General features: G+C 32.1%; 1 protein-coding gene across 3 annotated transcripts in view; it reads right to left on the bottom strand.

The window, feature by feature from the left end:
* Nucleotides 1-19,071, bottom strand: part of LOC129946013 (GTPase-activating Rap/Ran-GAP domain-like protein 3) — a 110,363-nt gene that overhangs the window by 15,940 nt on the left and 75,352 nt on the right. For all 3 annotated transcript variants that reach the window (XM_056056018.1, XM_056056017.1, XM_056056019.1), the window contains one exon: nt 11,053-11,122. In XM_056056018.1, the coding sequence (XP_055911993.1) occupies nt 11,053-11,122 (70 nt within the window). The remainder of the gene's footprint in view (nt 1-11,052; nt 11,123-19,071) is intronic.

The following is a 19,071-nucleotide window of genomic DNA, read 5'->3' as shown; positions in this document are numbered from 1 at the left end:
CAGTAAAAATTGATTTTCGACTCAAATATCTTTTCAAAAATTAAATATATATTGGCTTCAGACTAATTCTTGTTATAATAAATGTTGTTTTTAACATTGATTAAAGTTTGTATAAAAATCGAAAAGTTAGTTTTTACATATGAATTAAAAATCTAAAAAAATAATACACAAAATTGGTAAAAATTGAAGTTCGATTTTCGGTACCAAATGAAAATTTGAATTCAAAATGATTTCATTTTGTGCAAAATGTTGTTCTTAAACGAGATAATGGTATAACACAAATCTTACCTGTACCTTTATATATAAGAAATAAGAAAAATCAAAAAATACTACTAAATTTAGTAGAAAATGGTTTTGACCATAAAACCTCATTAACAAAAACAGATATCAAAATCAAACTTATTTTATCATATGTAAAATATTATTGCTTAATTTAAGTTTATTTCTTAGAATAATTCAAGTAAAATTTTGTCAACAGAACACGAAAACCCACAAAAACAACAAAAAAACTTATAAGAAATGGTAGGAAAATATTGTAGAGGTACGGATGGGAAGTTATCAGTGTGGGTCACATCACAGCCTCTTAACTTTAAACTTTGAGAAATATCAACATTTTCATTTGACAAATTAGATGCATAGACTACATTATATTTTAATGTGTATTAAAAATAGAATTCATATATAAATTTAAAATTATCATAAGAATCGAATTCGGAATACGAATTTTTCAATCAAATTCGTGATGGTTTTCCAAATCAATATTCCCCTCTTCAATGATCAGTGCAAATATTTATAGTATTTTATACATTTTTTTTAAAATGTATTCTTCATACGTTGTTAGATTTCATTTGCCTTACAAATTCAGAAGGAAACGCTAAACCATCTCTGCCAATGTTGTCTTCAGCAAACAAAAATTCGTTAATTGCGCTAATGTCCACCAATTCTGGTAAGTCCGAGTCACAGGCATATTTGCGTTAGCCGATGAAACAGGATCAACTGTTCTGAAGGTCACAGAATGATGACGTTTCAAAAAGGACCTGAACCACCCTCTTCCAGGCATTGAATCGCTTCCAAATGGGGTTTCTCTTTGATTTTGTTTCAGGAACTCCTGCATAGCATAAAAGAGATCAACAATTATTAATTTCTCTGCTTCTGTTAAAATAGTTTTTGGTCCGGGACGTGTCTTCGAAAAATTAGAGCTTAAACGAAATTGAAACGTAGATCTGGGCACGTTAAACTTTTCCATAATTCTGCCTTTTTCCCATTTTTTAAACTGAAATTTATAACGGATACAGGGTACAAATATTGACAGTCTCTAAAGTACAATTATTGTTTGTGCCAATAATTCTAATTCCAGTGCACGAGCTGTGGGCTCCCCCCTGCCAATAATTGAACCACTACTTTATATGGGACCAATTATTGGCACCCCCTTTTTAGCAAATTAAAAAATTTGTGTACAAAAAAAACTTTTGAAAATATTTAATTTACAAAATTGTTATAGAAAAAACACTGACAAAATAATCAAAAACGAGCACGAATTCAGAAGATCTATATTTTTAACTGACAAAAACGAACTGAGATTGAATTAAATAAATTATGAAAAAAAAAAACGTTTTTTTGTTCCTGAGATAAGTAGTTTTTGTGAAATTCGTTATTTTATGAAAAGTGCCAATCATTAGTACAAAAATCGGTGGTGCCAACCATTGTACCATTTACGCTAGTTACTTTACAAATCAGAATTAATTAAAAAACAAAATTTTCCAAAACTATGAAAGTATATAACTCAAGGCTTATTCAAAGATGATTGAATTATTTAAAAAAGAAGACAAAAAAATATACTTTAAAAAATGATCATTCAATTGGTTTTAAAGGAATATTTCGACTTTAAACTAAGCCTTTTAAAAGTCTTATAGAATAGAAAAATTTAAATGTAAAATTCGAATTCAGGACACCTAAAACATGAGGAAAATTACGAGTGATACAGAAAACAAACTTTTGTCGACTGTAGTTTTATTTGATTCCCTATAGTTATTTTTTTTTTTATAAAATTTGTTATTAGTTTTATGTATCTTCAAGCTTTTAAACAAAATTCTGACAGCCTAACTTTGGATCGACAATAGTTTTTGTTCCTAAATATCGTTGGAAAATATAGTAAATACGATTCGTCTACTTTTAACGATAGTGGTGCACTTGGGCGTTTACGCAGTTTTTTACATTTATGAATAGATATTTATTTTGGTTAATCTTTATAATCCAGATTTATAATTATAATATTATAATAAAACACAATTCAAACTCTAACATGAAGAAAATACAAATTTAAAACAAATTTAAATCTTAAATAACCCAAAAGTTTCCCTACATTTGTGAATTCACGTGCACATGAATAGCTCCTTCCCTGCTAATGAGTTTTGTTGTCTGACGTTCAAAATAGGCTGTTTTTGTATCTTATGATAATTTATTTTTAATATTATTATCCATTGTTTTTCGGCATTGAAATAAGACCAACATAGTCATTAAAAAATGTTATAGCATAGCATTATCACTTTTGTGTACCTAAAACCTACACTCTATGGCAAGGTTTAAAAAAAAAAAAGAAAACAAATTTTCGATATGGGTGGTGGTAGAGTGTTTAAGTAACACAAGCACCCTAATGCTTACCATAACTGTATTCCATCTTGAAATCTAAACAAAGGACTTCCTTAAAGATTTTAAAACATGGTATATAACAAGTCGCGGGTGTAGAATAGAGTGGAATTAAGGTAGTAATATATTTTATGTTAACTAGGTACACTATATAATAAAAAGTGAAATAAAAAGGTAAAGAAGGTACTTAATCTAAAAAATTAAATGAAGAAATAAGCAAAAATTGAGAAGAAAGCAGCTTCGGAACAAAAGAAATGCACGACTGATTTGCACTTAACTTCCTCGCCTGCCTTGGATTCAAGGCTAAGTTTATGAAAGTTTGAAGGTGATGGTTTATTAAAAATGCAATTACCTTCATTGTTGTCTTGAAAACTGAGGCACTTAGATAAGAATAGTTATTTTAAAAAAAAAAACAGATTTTGTTTTTGATGTTTAAATGTTGGTTGGTGGGTATAATTGAACAAAATTGAAACAACCAACATTAACTAGATGAGCTTGCATAAAACAAATACAAATTGAAATCCCTAAGGTCAAGTGTTTTTTTTGTCTCGAAACATAGTTGGAAACTTTTACATCAAGGATATAATACCTCATTGAGATTATTTTATCCCCAGAAAACCTGAATAAATATTTATTTGTTTTTTATCTGGTTAAATTTAAGGAATTTCCTTAAAGACATTATTTTTACGAAATCAATAAATCTTTAGCTATAGGATTCAATTTTAGCTCAGTGTTATCAGTTTTAGAAAAATACTGTATACTATAAATCGTGCATAAAATTATTTAAAAAGGACAAACGTCAAATGATTGAAATATTTGTCTGGCATCCATCTTTGAACATTTCTGATACGCCCCTGGCAAATAAAAAAATAAAAACACCTATCTGTCTACAGGTAGAAAAAAAATGAAATGAATCCTTTTTAAATTGCATAACATAGTATAGGTAGTTGCCTACTTACAAAAAAAATGTACATTAACAAAAACAAAAACTTGTCTGTAGTAAAATAAGTGTTTTTACTTTGTACAATAAGTGACTTTTATCCTGCGCCCACATAATAACATACACAATATAATTTACGTAACAGACTCTTAAAAATGCATTTTCCTAAATGGACTACATTTAAACATGCAACAAGTAGCAGTAGTGTACCTACTCAAGATTGTTGGCAATGATTTTAAGTGTTTAATATACTTTCTCTTATAATGTTTATATCTTATTTTACGTATAAAAATGTCCTGCACATGACATACAAGGTATACAATGTATTAGTAGGTTCTAACAGAGGGTGAATACTTTGTAACAATGTATGTACATATTATGGAAAGAAAACATCTATAATAATGAAAGTACTCACGGTTTATAACTTAAGCTATAGGCATATTGATCTTTGTAATATTGAGAAAATAAAACGGATTACTTGTCAAGCTTTTTTAATATGTAAACGAATAAAGAGTTACATGAATTTAATTAATAAGTTTCTGTGCAGTTAAGATGTTTTGTTTCCCATAGTAAAAGTTTGGCAGATTTACGTAAACTTTGAGGCTTATGTATGCATGTTAAATATTTGTTTTCAAATTATATTTAAGAAGATTTAAATATGTATATGTTTGCTTGCCTTGAAGTAGAGAAAAGGTTTTGTTGGTCTCTTTTTCCGTACAAAATTAAGCTAAGATTTACTTTACTACTCATGTGAACCATATCTAATCAGATTTAAGTTTTGAATTCGAAACAGTTTTGCGTTTCGTCGCGGTATTCTCACTATGAAAGGTCTTAGGTAGCCCTAAAGGGAGATGAACTGGTCGTTGAAGTGTTCACGCAAGATAATAATTGACCTTCTAGCCGTTTGACCCCTGACGCCATCCTGTTGAAACCATACTTCCATGCATGCAGTAACGCAATTATAATTGTATTATCAAATAAAATAGTAAAATAGCTTTTCAATCTACCAAATTGTTTTTGAAGCTTTAATTCTTCTTAAAAAAGTTTAATTTTCCAAAATTTTTATTTAAAAACCGTTAGAGCGGATTTTTCTAAAATTAGTTTTGTATATGCGAAATTTTTTTGATTTGAGTTTGAAAACATTTTTAGACCCTATTAATTAATGTTCCACATTTCAATTTCGTGAAAATATTATGATCCATTTTCGACATATCGAATTCAACAAAACTTTACTAATTTTTTTTTAATCTGAAATAAAAGCAATGACCATCAAAAGAAGAGCTTTTGGAACAACGGAAAAATATTCTTACTATTGAAAGAAGCCAAAATAAGAATACAAATTGAGAACTAGGGCCTAGTGACTGACAACTTTCAACCATTCCTGGGTGTGAGTACTGTTTTCAGGGATGGAAGGGATCTACAATTTGAAGCCGAATCCGAACGGCAAATTTGAGAAAGCACTTTTCATGACAAGAATTACTCTTGGAGAATTTGTCAATTCCTCGCAAGAGGCAGTACCCATGAAAAAAACATTAGGTGGCATGTGCAAGGATCGAACCCAAGACCCCTCGCATGACAGTCCATCACACTAACCATCATGCCACGGGTATCGGTGCACATTGGTTTTAAATTTCTGAACATTGCAATGACAGGGAAAGATAGAGCTTGGCAAGGCGTTCCACATTCGCGTAGTGCGGCTAAAAAAAGAAACTCTGTACTTCATAGTACGGCCAAAGTTGGGCTCAAGGATAAACTGGGCATTCCTAGAAGAACGGGTTTAAGTTGGGGAATGCAACTGGCTATTTCACTAGAGCATAGTCCGTTAAAATAACGTTAAAAAAGGGTGAGGCAAGAAACCTTGCTTCAAGGTTCGAGTGATGTAAACGAGTTGATGATGTTAATACTGTCCAAGAGGATTGAATACTGTCCAAGAGGATTAAATAAGCTACTGGAGTACCAGCTCAGAGATGAGAGTTACATCCAAGTTTCAGACGTACATATATAGGTTTTGTAGATTGTAGCCAGATCAGTCGGAGAGAAAAATTTCTTGCAACGTCTCAAAAAACGTAGACATCTTGCGGAATTTTTGGCAACATCGCGTATGTGATCGCTCCACAAAAGGCGGTTGCTGATGCACATTCCGAGGATGTCAAGATTTTCCGTTTCGTTGATGCAAGTACCACTCATAGATAGTGGCAAAGAGGGCTTATCTCGCTTTAACGATGTAAGACAGCATTGCGTTTTCGAAGCATTAAATTCTACACGATTTTTTATTTCCTATTGTACAATGCTGTATAGGTCGGAATTTAATGAGCTAATCATATTTTGCCTTTGCAGTTCCACATTCAAAGAGGAGAGTTGTGAGTCTGAAAACGAATATGAAAAGCTAAGAGTGCTATCGTCAGCGATACAATGCATTGGATTAGAAGTAGCAGACAGGAGATCATTTATAAAAATGAGGAAGAGGGTCGGAGACAAAATGGAGCCTTGGGGCACACCAGCGTTTATTTTATGAGTTTCAGACTTGAATCCGTCCAAAACAACTTGTATTGAACGGTTCGAAAGAAAATTTCTAATCCAACGAAAAAGAGATTCGTCGATACCGAAAGCACGCATTTTCGATAAGAGAGCAATATGCCAGACATTATCAAATGCCTTTGAAATATCAAGTGCAATAATCTTACTTTCTCCAAAACGATGTAAAGATCTGTTCCACTGTCACCAGTGGACCTATTGCTACGAAAGCAGTATTGCCGGTCATTAAGAAGCTTCCGTTCCTCAAGATATATCTTAAGCTGGTAATTAATCAGCGTTTCCATGACCTTGGAAAGAAGGGACGTTAGTGCTATCGGTCAGTAATTTGTGGGAGAAGAAGATTCGCCTTTTTTTGGGATTGGCTGAACAAATGCAGTTTTCCAATTACTTGGAACGAGCCCAGAAGAATAGGATAGATGGAAAAGCTTACGCAGTGGTTTTGCTAGCGTATAAGAACACCTCTTCAGAATAATAGCGGGGATACCATCTGGTCCAACAGATTTATAATCTTGAGATCTTTAAGAACTCTCGCCATAGTTCAAGTACGAAAAAAGATTGGTCCCATAGAATCATTTAAGACTAGGCCTGTAAAAAAACCGTAAATATTTTATCTGAAATTAAATGTTTCGGTTAATAAATCTCAATACAAGAAAATAAATCATTAAAACCACCAAATAACTTTATCCTCTACATCTTTAATTACTGAATCATACACCCACGCACATTTCTTAGGTTGAATAAAATTGAAATCAATTTGATATCGATCAAATAAAAACCTTATAGCTACACCACTTAAAGATGACCTATATAAGAAAGAGCTATGTGCGTGGTTGGGATCAAACTTTTATTTCCTTGTCCTTTCCTTCCATCAAGAGACTTAAAATAATAATAATTTAAGCAAAATCTTTCTCCTGCTAACTTGCATCATCTTAAATGAAAAAGAACAAAAAGTGTACGTGACAAGTGGGACGACAACGTCAACAATCACTCAAAAATAAAAATGTTAAGGATTCATCATTCATATAACAAAATGAAAAAAAGAAAAGCAACAACAAAAATGTCCTTTTCCTATGAATCAAAACTCAATATTCAATTACAGCTTGTGAAAGTAAAATTCGCAAAGTTATAAAAATTAAATTATACCTTCCCCTTAACCACCCACCACCGCCTCACCGGTCCGTAGCGATCAGGACAGGAAGGAAAAAGTGGTATCCAGAAACATCATCTGGATCCTTAAACAAAAATCTATTTATGTTCAAGATAAAAACTTGAAACAAAAAATAACCAAGTACCATCCTACAAGAGTAAAGCACTCGTATTGGTTTGGTATATATATATTCAAGGCACTAAGAGACTCGTGAATGAATGGTTGTCTAATTTTTGTTGTTGTTGTTGTTGTTTGGAATTTAAACGCACACACATTTTTTTTGAGTGTTTGTGTTAGTTTTGTTGTTTCAAATATTAAAGGATATATATTTAATGGAAAAGAGATTATTCCCCAAAGAGTAGCAAACAGGAAGCGGAAGCTGAAATTGCCAACTTTTCAAAAAACAACACAACACAGCACAATAAACTTTCAGCAGAGTTACCTATCCAACCTAGAAAAGCAAAAGCAGATGTCTTAAAATAAAAACAAAAGATTGGCTATGATGTTTTGGAGCACATGGTATGTATCTTCATTTATAGAGATGGACATGAACAAGCACTTCTTTCTTTCTGGTCAGGGTGAGCTTAAATAAAATATGATTTAAACCTTAAACGGTATATCCCTCTCTGACCCTGTTATAGCCAAAACCGCACATAAAATGCACAACCGAAGGATCACACGTATCCTATTAGGTTCGTGTGTGTAAACGAAAACAAATAGAATGGACAGTACAATGTTGTTTAAGTAAGGTTAAAAAGCTTATGCTTTAAAATGTCTTATTGGAAAAAGGAAACACGAACATAAAACAAAAACAACTAGAGGTCATCCATTATAATAGTTTTTAATGAACTTTACCACACACTGTAGTGCACATTAAATCAAATAGAGGGTGTATTGCTCTCAGGTTGACAGTCATTTTTGAAATCTGTAGCATTTTCACAGATGTCATTTGTATTTTGTTCAATTTGGTTTAGCATTTCCGAAGGAGACAGACTCAAAATATGTTTTACAAAAACTTAAGATCCTACAAAATACTAATAAGGAGTTGATTCAACGTCTCTAACATTATCTCAACAGGAAATGGCTTAGAGCTCCAGATTCAATTTTAATAGAAACTTATAACTCTGGCCCACATTTAAACCACTTTTTTCAATTTGAAATTCAATGTCTCTAAAATGCACACCCTTTTTTAATGATTTGTATACCTGTTTACTCTTATAACCACAAGTGAATTAGTTCAACACTTTAAATTTATTTACTAAGAACATGTTTTCAGTTTTTTTTCACATTTAGAACCCAATAACAAAAGATTGAAAAATTCCTAGTATGTATTTTATTTTCATATTATTTAACAGAGACCCACTTATGTGCCCAAGGAGCAAGTTACGTTAAAATTCTTCGGAAATACATACATTCAAACAAAAAACACCTATTTTTTGTTTGTTTTTGAATAAAGCGTTTGACATACGAAAAACAGTTGAGAATCTTACAAAAAATAAGACATTACGTCGAGTACTCCACAATCCACATTCGTGTTGTGCGGCTGAATTATTTTTTTTATTTTTGTGAGGAGGCTGAACAAAGTTTATACTTTAAGCAAACTTGGCTAGTGGGCATTTCTCTCTGAGGTCTTGCAAATGCAATCAAACCTTTATAGAATACTTTAAAGGCTAAGTTCTTGAGCATTAAATGTGTTAGATGATGTTATTAGTCTAACAGATGTCAGATATCTTTTTTTAAAATAGAATCCCTTACCCAACAAATTATCAATGATATCATTAGATGTTAGGTCTTTTCGCTCAAGATCATAACGCCCATTTCCTTAAATGTCATAAAGCCCCAAATTGTTCCCAAAGTCCAAAAACTCAAAAGAAACAAATTGCCAAAAAACTCAAAACGCGTTTTGTAAATATTAAATATAATTTTAATTTAAAAAATAAAAACAAACTGTGAGTTGTCACTGTGCCCAACAAAATTTTGAATTTGGGCCTTACGACATAGGGCTTGGGATTTTTTGGGGGTTACGACATATAACCGAAATCATAAAACGACATAAGCCAAAGAGATATGTTGTAAGATGCGTAAAAAGGTCCAAGTAAAATTTTTGATCAGCCAAACCAACATTCAATATGGTAATTCCCAAATTTAGAAATGTCGTATAGTGTAGCTTTGAGACGCTTATAAATAGTGAGATTATTTAAAGAGGGGGTATGCTGCCCCATGCAATCCCCCTGCTTGGGCTATTAGACTTGGCATAGGTGCGATGATGTGTGTATGAAAAGTATGAAACTGAAATAAAGCCTAGAATAATTATTACGTTTTTTTCGAAGTTTCGAGTTTTTGGACGATCTAAAATTGTTTTCGTTTAATTTTTGCTTTTTGTCGATACAATTAATTATTAATTTTTGCCCAAATATTGAGACACATGACATCTTTCAATTATTGGTTTGGGCAATATATAATTGATTTTGGTCTTCGTAGAATTTTCTTCTGAAAAATTTGTTGGGCCATAGAGCCATTTTAATGTTTTCGAGTTATTTTATTGGTCAATGAAACCGACGGTTTCAACTCCAAAAGGTTATGTAATATTGCATAAACCAAAATCTTAATACAATTATTTTGTACGCTATGACATTTTTAATTTGGACGACATGGTTTTGGGCGAAAAGACCTAACGCCACACCAAAAACAGTCTTTTTTTTTTTTGCTTTATGCTAAATTATGTACACTAGTAGATTAAAATTATCTTATGATGATATTTTTCTTGCTAGGTTGTACAGTCAGCTCCGTTTAAATGAAACAGCCCTTTTTTCACAAAATGAAAAATATTCCTGATTAAGTTAAACACTCAACCCATAGATAAACACGAACTAGAAATGATATACCTATAAGGTTTCAATTTATTCTTATAGTTCTTATCTTTTCATGTTTAAAGTTTATTTTATAAAATCAAGTAACAAATTCGTTTACATAAATGAAACATTTCTTAAAAAAAATGTGTGAATTTTTAATGTTGGAAATAAGCAGTCTATAGACTGTATTATATTTTTACAAAGGTGCCTATTTTTCAAACAAGTAGTAATAAATTTCTACTGGTTCCATATTATGCACTTAGCAGAAAAATGTATCTAAGAAGCATATATAGACCATAATTCACTGTTAATATATACCATAATGGTAAGTGTGGGTTAAAAAGGAAACTTATGTTTAAAAACTTAAAAGCATAAAGTAAAATACATTGTAGTATAATTGGAGTCTTTAAAAAAAATTACCAGCACATTCAATTTGTTCTTTTCTTTTCCTTACTTCTTACATTTTACAAAGGTACCTACCAACAACCATACAAATACAAACGAGTAATACACAACACCCTGGAAAATAAATGACAACCAAAATCACAGCATGAAATCACAGCAGAAAAATAAGCTCAATATTGAAGTGACACATTGATGTGGGAGGGTTTTTCCAAGATATTTAATATTTTTACTTGTCGCAATGTAACTCAGAAAAAAATATCACATTGCAAAATAAGTGATGATGAATTAAAACGAGTAATCGTGTTATAATATGACATAATTTATCAAAGAAAAGAAACTAAAAGGATATACCATTTTTGTTCCTTCAATCTCAAAGTTTTGAACACAAAATCAGGTATTGTTTTCGTCAGGACAACCATTACCACAATAATTGAAATTTGTTTTTGAAGTAAAAACTTTTCACACAAATTCAAAATCCATGATAAATTATTTGAAAGAAAATAATAAAGAATAATAAACGGACTCACCTGGTCAACAGATCCATAATGATGACGTGCAAATACTCCTCGCCTTGAAATCAATTCAGTTGCTGAAGAGCTGAAAAGGAATAAATCAACAACAGTAGAATATTTAAATAAATATATTTTTTTTTATTTTTTCAAACATAAAATCACTTTCAAGGATAAAATGCAATTAAGGTGTGCGTATGAATAAGTGTGTGTGTGTTTTTTTTCTGTTGGTGTGTAGTGTTTTACCCCGCGGCCGGAGCTTTGAATGTATATTTATTTATATTATATCGCTGCAAGTGATGAGACAGACATACAAATAAAACCCAAAGCTTGCTATTAAAATTCTATCAGAATGAAAATCAAATTTGCACAATGTTTATTCCTATACGTTACGTAGGTACTCGTATAAGGTATAGTTTAAAAAATTATTTGAAAAAAGCAAGTAAATAAAGATAGCAATAGTATTTTCACTTTTTTACCTGTACCACTTACATAACATAAATATTACTTATTCAATTATTCATAAATAAAAACGATTTGCATAGAAATCTATACTTTGTTATTTATATTCGAGTGATAAGTATTAATTTGTATTATTTATCATTATGCATATTAACATTTTTACACAGTAAACGTTGATCAAAACTGCGTTTAAAATTTTACAAAACGTTTTCAACGAAAAATGAAATTCATACAATAAACAATTTTCGACTCCGACTTTTTTTACATTGTCAATAATAATTCCTACTTCTCAAAATTATATAACGGCGATGACGAACCGAATTCCGCTGTAAGGGAGATAGAACCACTCAACCTAGGCGACGCAGATCATCAATTCCGCCTACCCGACCTTGACAAAGTGAAGGTAGCTATATTTAAACTTAAGTCAAACAAAGCTGCTGAAGCTGACGGCACCCCTGCCAAACTTTTTAAAGCAGCAGGCGATGACTTGGTAGAGAGAAAATATGGTCGGAAGAAAGCATGCCCGATGAGTGGAATCTCACCATAGTGTGCCCGATACATTATAAAGGAGATCCTCTAAATGGCGCCAACTACAGAGGCATCAGTCTACTTAATATTACGTATAAAAACCTCTCTGCCGTATTATGTGAACGTCTGAAGCCATACGTCAACAAACTAATTGGTCCTTATCAGTGTGGGTTCAATCCAGGAAAGTCCACTATCGACCAAATATTCACACTACGGCAGATCTTGGAAAAAACCCAGGAACTTCAAATCGATACCCACCATCTCTTTATCAATTTTAAAGCCGCGTATGACAGCATCTATAGGGAAGAGCTCTACTGAGCAATGTCTAGTTTTGGCATCCCTGTCAAACTTATCAGTTTCTATTAAGGTCGGAAAAGATCTTACCGATGCATTTGATGTCAAAAAAGGGTTTAGACTGTCATGCGACTTCTTCAACATCGTTCTGGAAAGAATTGTGCAAAACTCAACCGTCAACACTAAATGCACAATCTTCCATAGGTCTATCCAATTACTCGGATACGCAGATGATATTGACATAATTGGAAGATCAAAGCGTGATGTCAGTGGAGCGTTTTTGAGCATTGCGACGGAAGCGAAGAAGATGGGTTTAGTGGTCAATGAGGGCAAGACCATGTATATGCTGTCATCAAAAAAGGACACTGAACGACGACGTCTTGGACAAAACGTCACCATGGACAGCTATAACTTTGAGGTAGTTAAGGACTTTGTCTACCTAGGCACCGCTATTAATGCAGACAACTACACCAGCGCTGAAATCAAACGAAGAAAAACTCTTCCAAATCGCTGCTTCTTTGGACTTGGAAGGCAATTGAGAAGTAAAGTCATCTCTCTAGCATCTAAAATCACCATCTATAAGACATTCATCATCCCTCATTTATGGCGCTGAAGCCTGGACCCTGTCAAAGAAATATGAGAGCGTCTTGGGATGATCCGAGAGAAAAATTCTTGGGGTGATTTTTGGTCCCGTATGCATAGATGGAGAACGGAGGAGAAGATATAACGACGAACTGTACGGGCTGTACAGCGATACTGAACTATTTAACAGAATTAAAGTCCAACGGCTTAGATGGCTAGGTCACGTAGAGCGAATGGATATCAACGCTCCAGCCCGGATATCTTACGAACCGAAAACGCTAAAGACTTGAATTAAATTTGATATATGTAATAAAGAAATATATTTTTTTGAAAACAATCCATTAAACGGTTTTTTTATAAATCAAAAAAACTGAAAAAACAATGTGTCACCTGCAAAATTTTACGACTAAAATATGATTTCATCTCCAAAACAATTTTGAAGAATAATGTTTTTGACATCTGATAAAATTTTGAGAAAAATCGAATTGACAGTTTTTTTTTAAAGAAATAAAAATAAAAAAAAAACTACTCAAAGTTGGTAAAAATTGAATATCGATTCAAATATCTTTTTCAAAAACTTGAAATTTAGGCTTCAAACTTATTTTATTTTATAAGAAATATTGGTTTCAACATTCTGAAAAATTTTGAGAAAAATCAAATTGACAGTTTATTTACAAAAAATAAAAACCTAAAAATAAAATTAATAAAAGTTGGTAAAAATTGATTTTCGACTCAAATATCTTTTTAAAAATTTGAGATAATAGCTTCTTACTAATTTTTACTTATAAGAAATATTGTTTTCAACATTAAAACAAATTAAAAAAAAAATCGAATTTTAAGTTTTCTTAAAAAAATAAAATCCTAAAAAAAAGTGTATATAAGTTGGTAAAAATTTACTTTCGACTCAAATAGCTTTTCAAAAATTAAAAAAAATGGCTGCAAACTTATTTTATTTCACAGAAAATATTGTTTCCGATATTCAGTAATTTTTATATAAAAATCTAGCAGTCCGTTTTTTCATAAAAAAATAAAATCTACAAAAAATAGTACTCACATTTGGTAAAAATTGATGTTCGCTTCTTGATATCTCTCAAATAAATTTTGAAAACGCGTACAATTTTTTGAATAATTACAAAAAGAAAATCGGGGTTAATTACTATTTTATTATGCGACAGTACTGGTTTGCAGCTAGATTAATACTTATTTAATACATACGCCTTGAGCAAATTGAAAATTATGTTCAAAAAAGTAAGCTTAAAGATTAAGAATAAGAAATAATATCCTGTTTATAGAACATCGAGAATTAATATTGAGAAAATTGATACACACAATGTACAATAACTTAACTGATTTAAACATTTCACTGAACGAAAACATTTTTTTGAAATCAAAGTAAGCGACGGATTGAATATCAATAAATAATTTAAGTTTTTGAAGTTACTTGTCAAAAATTGGAAATTTTATATATTGTCTTTGGGTCCGGCCACGTAATGAGCGACGAGCGACTGAGCGACCGAGCGACGAGCCGCTGAGCGACTCAAAAAAATTAGAACACATGAAATCGTATGGAGGTGGCCACATAAGCCGTAAGCGACTGAGCGAAGTTTCAAGCGACAGAGCGACGTCGCTTAGCAATCAAATTTGTTTTAATTTTTCAGTCGATCGCTGAGCGACGTAAAAAAAAGATGTCTACAATAAACATTGAAAGTTTAATTTCAGCTGTCCAAAGCCGCCCAATGCTATGGCAGGACACCCACAAAGATCACAAAAATAAAAATTTCACCGATAAAGAGTGGGAAAAAGTTGGACAAATTTGTAATTGTTCTGGTAAGTTTAATTTATTTAATCTTTACAAATAGTAGTGTTTTTTGTTCAATGCCCGAATTCCCAAAAATATTGCACAAGCTCGTTTCTTGTATTCAACGCATTGCTTGAGCTTCTGTTATAACGGGACTGTTCTTCTTGGGTGGTTGCATTTGTTTGAGCTAAGTCATTAGCCATTTCTGCAGACACGTGTATATAATCAAGGTCACTGTCGCCATCGCACTCTCTCACAAAATTGTGCAGTATACAAGCACATTTAATTAAACGAACTGCAGTGCTTGGCTTCGTTTCGATGTTTTTTTGTAAAAACCGCCATTTCTTGCTTAATATGCCAAATGCACACTCAATGCATTTTCTTGCGATTGAAAGTTTTTTGTTGAAGTTTTCTGTTTGAGCATTTAAGTTTCTCCTTGGATAAGGTCTTAGTAAATAGTTTTTCAGGGGGTAAGCCTCATCTCCGATTAAAAAATTGGGAAGAACAATGTTTGATTCTGGTAATGCTTGTGGAGGTGGAACGTTAAATTTATCAGCTTCAAGTAATTTGAACAAAGTAGATCCAGAAAATGTACCACCATCACTTTGTTTTCCTCTCCCACCCACCTCGATTGTTAGAAACTTTTTGTCAGCATCAGCTACAGCTTGCAGTACAATAGAAAAATAATGCAGGTAGTTAAAATAATGAGAGCCAGAATTTGCTGGACATTGAATTTGGCAATGTCTACCATCAATACTGCCAAAACAGTTAGGAAATTTCCAGCGTCGGTAGTAATCGTTAATAACATTTCGAAGGTGGTCAGTTGTTGGTATAGGCATATATTCTTCCACAAGTTGTTCCCATATGATAACGCTAGTTTCCAAGACAATGTTACTTACTGTGCTTCTGCCCATTCGAAAAGCAAAAGCTAAATCTCGAAACGAAAGACCTGTTGCGAGAAATCTGAAAACATTGAAGATACAAAAATTGTAAATAGTATATGTACGTATAATTATATTTCAAATTTCAGGAGCCAAAGTAAAACTAAAGTGGAAAAACCTAAAAGACACTTTTCGAAGGGTTCTTCGAAAAGCTCCACGTCCAGTATCGGGATCCGAAGCTCCACCAACAAAACCGAAATGGCCATTTTTTGAAATGATGGCCTTTACGAGGCAGACAATTGAACCCGATCCAACTGAGGGAAATCTTCGAGAACCAGAAAGTTATTCAATGGCTCAAAATCGTTTTTTCGCAGAAACAATATCAGATTTACTGGAAGAAGAGGATGTAACCCTTTCAAGTGTCAATATTCTTACAAACAGCACTCCTTCTACGAGCACCAGCTGCCCCCAAAACGTGCGAAAAAATAAAAATAAGAGAGCGTCAACATACAATTTGGAGTCAGAATTTCTCGAGTTAGAAAAAGAAAGACTACAAATTTAAAAGAAAGAGGTAGCAAAAAAAGAAGAGGATAGTGATGACCTTCAATTTTTCAAAAGTCTTTTGCCATTTATGGCACAATTTAACAATTTTGAAAAACTTGAGATAAGAACTGACATTCAAAATATTATATTGGATAAACTGAAGAATACAAATAAAGATTAAAAAAATTAAAAAAAAACTAACCTTAAACATAAAACCAGCCGTTGTTCTGGACTAATTGCTTTCTTTTGTCTTGTTAATTTTGGTCGAACTTTTTCCAACAGCAAATCAAAAGATGGTACTGACATACGACAATATTGCCAAAAGCGATCTGGAAATCTGCGAAGATTTAGATATAAATGATGAAATTCACCATAATTTTCCCTTTCACGATTTATGGGGTGTACACCAAATCTACGGATTCTCGATCTTATTACAGATCTATAAATATGAGCGCGACTTTCAACCAGTAAGCTACGAAGGCATTTTTCCAACTAATCGCTCAGCGACGTGTCGTTTAGAAAATGGCCACCCATCGCTCAGATTGGTCGCTCAGCGACTCGTCGCTCGGTCGCTCAGTCGCTCGTCGCTCATTGCGTGGCCGAAGCCTTTGAAAGACAAAAACGGCGAAATTTTTATAATCGGTCGGGAAAGTATACCATCTGATGTCCGCATTGTAACGAAGCGAACGTGACCGTCAGCCCCTGTATGAACGTTAATTATTCTGCCGAGTTTCCACTCGGTTGGAGGCACCATTTCATTTCGAATAGCAACCAAATCTCTCACTTCGAGATTAGGTTGAGGCCGAGTCCACTTAGCGCGTTGTTGAAGTTGGACGAGATACTCGGAACTCCAGCGTCGCCAAAAATGTTCACGAAGATTCGAAATCCGATGCAAATTTTGTTCGTTAAATTATTGCATCTGACCCAAATTTTGAACTGTTTTAAATTTGTTTTATTTTTTTAATTAAGTTGAAATATTTGTATTTGAGGTCAACTATACTTTTACTTTTCAGAAATCGCTTGCATACTTTCAATTTTTAATAAAAGCACCTACTGTACAATATTGATGTTATTATCTGTAAAAAAAAAATTTGTTTATATCGATATATCCGCCCATTTTTTTTTTTATTTTGGAAAAATAAAGTATGCAGAAAGTAAATTTCCAATTGAGTTTTACATTTAATACTTAAACCATTTCTTAAAATGTGTGTTTAGTAAATTAATAAAAATCACAATAATAATGTTCCAATAACTAGCAATAATCGCACCTCGGTATGACCTCATTAGTTACGATATCGGCTGTCTAGAACTTTAGTAGGGCTAAAAACTACAACAACAACTTAACAACAACAAAACAAATTGCATGACAGTCCAACGCACTAACCAAGGCAACGGCCTAGTCACTGATAAAGCTTCGGTTCCCATTGATCACCGAAATCAAGCATCAGTGAGCGTGGTTAGTAGACAGATGGAGGAGGACCGTCTCGAAACCTACCGCGTGCTGTTGTCATGTGTTCTTTCTGTCTGTTGTTCTTTCTCTTCTGTCCTTCTGTCTTGTATTAATGTCTTGATTTGTTATCATTATCACCTTTCAAAGTCTAGTTGCTCAAGCTGCTCTATTCTCTACTCTGTACATTTAAGTGCTGAGTAGTGTGAAACGTAATGTAACGTATTTTTCCAATAAATATTTTTTAAGAGACTATAATTTAAATGCCAAAAAGTTATAGAAACTTGAATACAAATTTAATAATTTTTGTAAATATAAGTTATGAGCTCGATGGAAACATAATGATATTCGTATTCGATAAAAAAAACAACTGAAAATCTTTAATTTGTTGGGAAAAAATCAAAGGAAACTCAAAATTTAATATTTGAAAAGGAAAATTTAACGTTTTTGATTATAAAATATTATAAAGATAATACTTGTGCGGACTAAAATTATTGAAAGCGGGTTCTTGAGAAAAACAAAATAACCATTGGTGGGTACTCTTCTGGAGCAATACAAAAATATTTCATTTTATGAACAGAAGCAAGCGAAGACAAACATTTTAAAAGAGAATTTAATACATCGGTTTGAATTTTAGAAAAATGTGTGTGTCCCATACTACTGTTGTTTTAAATATTTAAAAAATTGAAAAAAAACGCATAGTGCGAATCCACTTACAAGCTTAACTGTCAAGTTTTAACTCAATCGGGCCAAAGGTTTGGGCTGCAGTGTCAAGGGCAAACAAACAGACAGACGACTTCTCTTTGATAGTAATGTCAAGTAGCAAGTGGAAAATTCAATTTAATATTGGTCCAGACGAGTATACCCAATAGTTTTTTGTTTTAGAATTTCTTTCAATTTTGTTTTCGAACAAATTTATTATATTTTTTGTTTAAAATCCGATATCTCAAAAACGTATCAACATTTTTCAAACCCAATTCAAATGTAAAACGTATATTTATTAGCACTATATATATATACAGAATACTTAAAATGTTTCTGAGTACATCGATTATAGTACAAACAAATATTATTCAAAATTAATAAAATAAGTGTTTTTGAGAAAATAAATGGAATTTAAATTTTTGAACATAAACTTATTTTGCTGGTAGATTTAATAATTATATAGAATATTTTAACTATTTCATGTTTTAAATTTGTTGACCAGCCATAGTTCTTCTTCTACGGTTTTTATATGACAGTTTTAATGTGTTGCCTATTTTATTTATTGTTTAATGTGTGCACATTAAGATTTTAGGGATTCAAACTTTCACTCTAGGGTAGTTTAAACAAATATTTTTTTTTATTTACTTGTCTCTCATTTGAATTTTCTTAATATAGAAACTATTATGAAACAGAAACCTTTTATACAATTAATTTAATTTAGATTTTGTATCATTTTTTTCATGTAAACAATTTCTTTTTCGCGTTGAAATATTTATTGTTTAAGGTCTATTGGAGCT

This window comes from Eupeodes corollae, chromosome 2, assembly GCF_945859685.1.
Source record: "Eupeodes corollae chromosome 2, idEupCoro1.1, whole genome shotgun sequence".
In the NCBI taxonomy this organism is placed as follows: domain Eukaryota; kingdom Metazoa; phylum Arthropoda; class Insecta; order Diptera; family Syrphidae; genus Eupeodes; species Eupeodes corollae.
Note: the sequence above shows the minus strand (reverse complement) of the source record. Positions and strands in the feature narration are given on the sequence as shown.